Source organism: Sphaeroforma arctica (genome assembly GCF_001186125.1).
Source record: "Sphaeroforma arctica JP610 unplaced genomic scaffold supercont1.14, whole genome shotgun sequence".
NCBI classification, from domain to species: Eukaryota; class Ichthyosporea; order Ichthyophonida; genus Sphaeroforma; species Sphaeroforma arctica.
Genome location: NW_014040544.1, coordinates 130,121 through 135,031, shown reverse-complemented (window position 1 = coordinate 135,031; position 4,911 = coordinate 130,121). Strand labels below are relative to the sequence as shown.

The 4,911-nt window shown below is 40.3% G+C and overlaps 2 protein-coding genes across 2 annotated transcripts in view; one reads left to right on the top strand and one right to left on the bottom strand.

The window, feature by feature from the left end:
• Positions 1–1,960: 1,960 nt before the first annotated feature.
• On the top strand, positions 1,961–3,325 carry SARC_00465 (hypothetical protein; the record flags this gene model as incomplete). The annotated part of the gene is made up of 1 exon (XM_014305855.1): positions 1,961–3,325. The coding sequence occupies exon 1, from the start codon at positions 1,973–1,975 to the stop codon at positions 3,323–3,325; it is 1,353 nt and encodes a 450-aa protein (XP_014161330.1). The 5' UTR covers positions 1,961–1,972.
• A 256-nt stretch (positions 3,326–3,581) lies between these two features.
• The window catches only part of SARC_00464 (hypothetical protein), a gene marked incomplete at its 3' end in the record, with an annotated part of 3,630 nt that continues 2,300 nt past the window's right edge, over positions 3,582–4,911 (bottom strand). Inside the window, exons 2-3 of the mRNA XM_014305854.1 lie at positions 4,530–4,640; positions 3,582–3,743 (exon numbers count right to left, since the gene is read on the bottom strand). Coding sequence (XP_014161329.1) covers positions 3,582–3,743; positions 4,530–4,640 — 273 coding nt within the window. The remainder of the gene's footprint in view (positions 3,744–4,529; positions 4,641–4,911) is intronic.

Genomic DNA, 4,911 nt, shown 5'->3' with positions numbered 1-4,911 from the left:
TTATTATGACAGTAAACCTAACTTCGTAACGGAAATTGGCCAGAATTGTATCCAAAATTTTATGACCGTATTCTAGCCAATGAGATTCTCTCCATTCAGTTTTGAATCAGGAATTGTAAAACCCGGATACTCTCCGGTAATTTTATTGCTGACAATTTCAAGGGAGTTTGTACTGCTAGTGGGTCACATATCATTACTCATTTATAGTACAAATTATACTGAAAATAGCTAACCCGGATACTCTCCGAAATTTTGTTTATATGAGCTCAATATTACAACCATATTATACGTTGAATGTATCCACACGAACGCAAATAAATAATCATATTATGTTCACAAACACGATTGAGACTAAATTGACCTTGTTTGCTGTACGTGCTTGTGTGTGTGTTGGTGTCAGTTGGCACCAAATGATAAAGAGTATTGTCGAGTTTTTTTCGTCTTTTCTAGGAGCAAAATCACAAGAGTAGGAATTTCCAGTCTATATTTAATTTCCAATTTTTACTGGCCCCTCAATAGTAGTGTAAGAATCAACCAAATATTTACCTCGAGTCCAACGGCAACAATAGTATGTGGAGGACTCACAAAATCGGCTCATAATAATAATAATTTTTGAAAAAAAAAGTGCTGTTTCATACTGATCCTTGTAGTCCTTATATATTCGGCCGGGGTCTCATTTTGTTTTTGGCCCGGCTTGTCTTGTGTCCGGAATATTTCTAAAAAAACTCCAGAAGACTTGTCCGGCACTTTTAGAGTTATTAAAAACAGTCTGTTTTTCATTGTAAAAAAATGATGAACCTTTCCATCTGAAGTGAACCTGTACTGAGTCCTGGGTGCAGGACCGTCCGACTTATGTCCTAGGGCAAGTGTGACGTCAAGTGTCACATCCTGTACTGTCGATATGTACAAGAATTTTAGATATTTGATTGTGTCGATACTGTATACGGCAGTAAAGGGCTAACGGCACCAGTGAGGGGCTGAGGGCCGTGACTACAAAATCATCATTTTATTTTTCAGAAAAGAAAAGAAAAATTAACCATGTATAAACATATATTACATAGTACAATAGAGTATTTTTAACAAATACATATACATATTTACATACCTGAGTTATGAGTACATATTTAGAATGCACATACATTAGCTCCGGGGTAGTAAAAAATCGCCGGGATCCCCTGTCCAATATGTCATTGGACAACCGAGAGGAAAAACTGTTCTCGAGTAGTTACTACTTACTACTCTCTAGAGTAGTATGTAGAGAGTAGAGTCGTAGAGAGTGAATAGAATTACATACTGATATGTACTTTGCTGGGCTGGGAAAAGACGCCGACATTTGGCAAAAAGACATGTCAGACGTGTCGGCACGACATTTTGTCAGACATGTCAGTCGGCGTCGGGTGTCGGCGACAGACCCAGTGTTGATCCAGACCTGACTGTCGCAACACCAAACGACATGCACTACACGTCGCGGCTGAACACTGATGTCTGAAACTCTGAACTCTGAACTCTGTAGTCTGAACAGCGACAACCATATCATACGTAGCCTTCTAAATTATACAGATGGCTATGCGACAAGCCGACAACTCTATGTAAATATTTAATATTTACACAATCTAGTATTTACTAATTCAGCTGGAGTAAATATATGGTGAATACTGAATTACTGAGTCGATGCGGGCCTCGGCATTTTTATATTTTACTTTTGTTTAAAAAACAAAAACAAAACAACAACAAATGAGTATTAGGCAACCAACCATATTACCATAACCTTGTCTAAATATTACAAGAAGGCTATGAACCAACGGAAAAATAAAAATGGACATCCCAAGTCCTTTTTAGTTCCAAGAGAGTATTTAGTTGTAAGTTGTTAGATTGTCAATTACTTGCCAGGTCTGTATGTAATTGTATATAAGAACTCGAGGAGTCCGTGTGCAAGACTCATATTTTTCTCAGTCGAATACAGACATACACGATGGGTTTGAAGGCAATAAAGCAATACTTTCATAAACATGCCGGCTCAAAGGGAAAGAGCCATAACGAGAATATGCGGAGAGGGAGTCTGAGCAAAGGCATGTGTGATGTTCCTAAACAATTGCACCTATCTGATGTATACCAGTCACGCACCGAGCCGAACTCGACAGAATCAATAGGCTTTTCTATAGGCTTACAGTCAAATGATTCAGTTCTCAACAATTCACGACCCAAGGACTTCCAGAGAGGGCCCACAGATCAGAAAATTGAAAATGCTACAAGTTTTAGAGTTATCAGTATATATGTATCACAAGGGGTTGGGGAATCAGCAGCCTACCCGACCATCGCCCATGAGAATTCGGCCGGTCATTCACCTGTCGCACGTGTCGATACAGGCTCGTATCCTGAATATATTTCACAAAAGAATCTGTCAAGCCCACAACACTCGTCAGCCAGTGTGAGATCGGCGAGCCGTTCGCCTATTGTACCTACCCAATCAGGACGGTATCCAAGGAATCGCACAACTGTATCTTCTCACCCGCTCTCTCGTAGTCGTAGTAATTCATTGATGAGCCAGTCGTCGTTTATAGAGGCCAGCAGCGCGCCCGTGTTAGCTCGTGAAACAGCAGTGCTACGTCATTTGTCGGAAGCTACCCCACGTCGCTCAGCATCCTTGTTTTCGGCGATGAATGGTGCATTAACCTCCCAGGAGAGCATAATTTTACCACAACAGCAACACAATGGAGATAGAAACCGGTTCGCTCATTTATTTCCGGAGAACAGCCCGAGAGTTCCGATGGATGGCACCCACACTAGCAACTACAGAGTGTCGCATCCTTCTCAGTGCCGCACCCAGGGGTCAACCACCTCTCTCGTTACCCAGCAATTGGTTCTCTCCACCATACCTTCGGCGTCGCGTGATCGGGGCTTGGATATCAGTTTGCCACCATCACCCCTACAGTCGCCCATGTACATTAATGGAGCCCCAATCGATACACCTTCATTAGCCAAAGGTCAAAAACCCAAAAAGGTAATGAAGTCCATAGCGGAAAAGAAACCATCATCATTTCGGGAGAGACTGGGAGGTCGGTATCGCGTGCAGTTTGAAGAAACTCCAATTGAGTACCAAACATTTGACAGTTCAGTGTACGACCGAAAGCCGCCAGTGACGTCCCCAAAGAAAGATTCGATGATGCGAATATATCGCGAGCTTATGACATTCAAACTCACGGAAATGCTGGTGCACCCGGATTCGCTTGAAAACACGAACAAACACCTATCGCAACTGAATACGGAAGATCGAGCTAAGTTGGTCGGAGAAATTGAGCAGATTTGCATGAGATTTATCCGATAACTGATTCATAAGAACAATTCTTTCAGTGGATAGCCATTTCTAATAAAATCTACCTTACAAATATGATGTGACTCGCGAACTATGGCTATAAGACACTGGTTCGCACGGCTGTATTCACATCTGAGTTCGTTTTGGCATTGGTTTACGGATTGACATCGGATCAATGCATACCCGAGACACGAACCTACTTGTTAATCACGAACTCACAGCTCGTCGGTATCGCAAACTCATGTGATAAGATGTATATCAAAGATATTTATTTCACTTTAGATTGGCTCCGCGGCCGCCTAATACTGCTTGCGTGCTCCATACTCGGGCATAAATCCACGGCAAGGTCGTCTCGCGCTTCGAAATTATCCAAAGTACTATTCATCATCAAACGTGTGCGAAGATTATCATCTTGCCGTACCTTGTGAACCTGTCAATGGGTTGTGGTGACACAAACAAGTGTAAAATCTAAGGTGCTGCCGGTTCGAAATTCAGAGTGATAGGTGTATGTAATTTGTTCGAGAAATTAAAAGAAAAACGTACGTTTATTGAAGTCGACATTCAAATATGAGAGTGATGGCAAAGCCCAGAGAAGAACATATATATAGTATTCACGAGTAGACGCCATAACTAATATATATATATATATATATATACATACAGACATACATACATACATACACACACACACACACACACACACACACACACACATATATATATATATATATCTATATACATATATGCATATATTCATACATACATACATACAAACATACATATAAGTGTTCTCACTTCTATAAGGTGTTGCTTCCATCGTGCCAAAAAAAAGATTGCTAACATTTAGTCAATTGTGTAGCTGTACTACATTGCAGACTGAGGATGAAACGAGGACTTGAAAAGCGTATAACGTATAAAGCCATCGTACAAATTGTTGATGAAAACAAACTGCCAACAAATAACTTACTAAATCGCAAACCAACGCCAAATAATATATACAAAGGCAAAGAAAAGTCCGAGGGTGCATACAGAAACCATATAACAACCATGAAGCCCGCACACACACCGTACGGAATTCTGCTAGATTTGTCTGATGAGTCTGAAGGAGCTCTATCACTTCTGCTTGCACATTCTACTAGTACACGCGTACATACATATGCACAAACATATGCACATACACACTGCTAGATATAGACCGTTGACTGAACTGTCTTACTATTTGGCAAAACTCGGACAACCGAGGAACTATGACGCTCTCCCAAACGTCGGCATTTTCAAAGTCTTCCAGTCTCACTCGCGAGATATCCATTAAAGACTCTCCTTTCCCCTGTTCGAATATGTGGTCCATACAAATGTGTCAATTTGAGTAACCACCATGATCATCAATCATACGTACATGGATATACCTTCTAACGCAGTTTTAAGGATGCGCATACACACGATTATAAATGTATATATCATATTTATCAATCATATATACATGTATACACATTGCTACGCAGCTGTAATGATGCGCATGTACATGATTATATATATATATACATATATATATACATACATATATATATATATATATTATAATATACTATATAGTTACA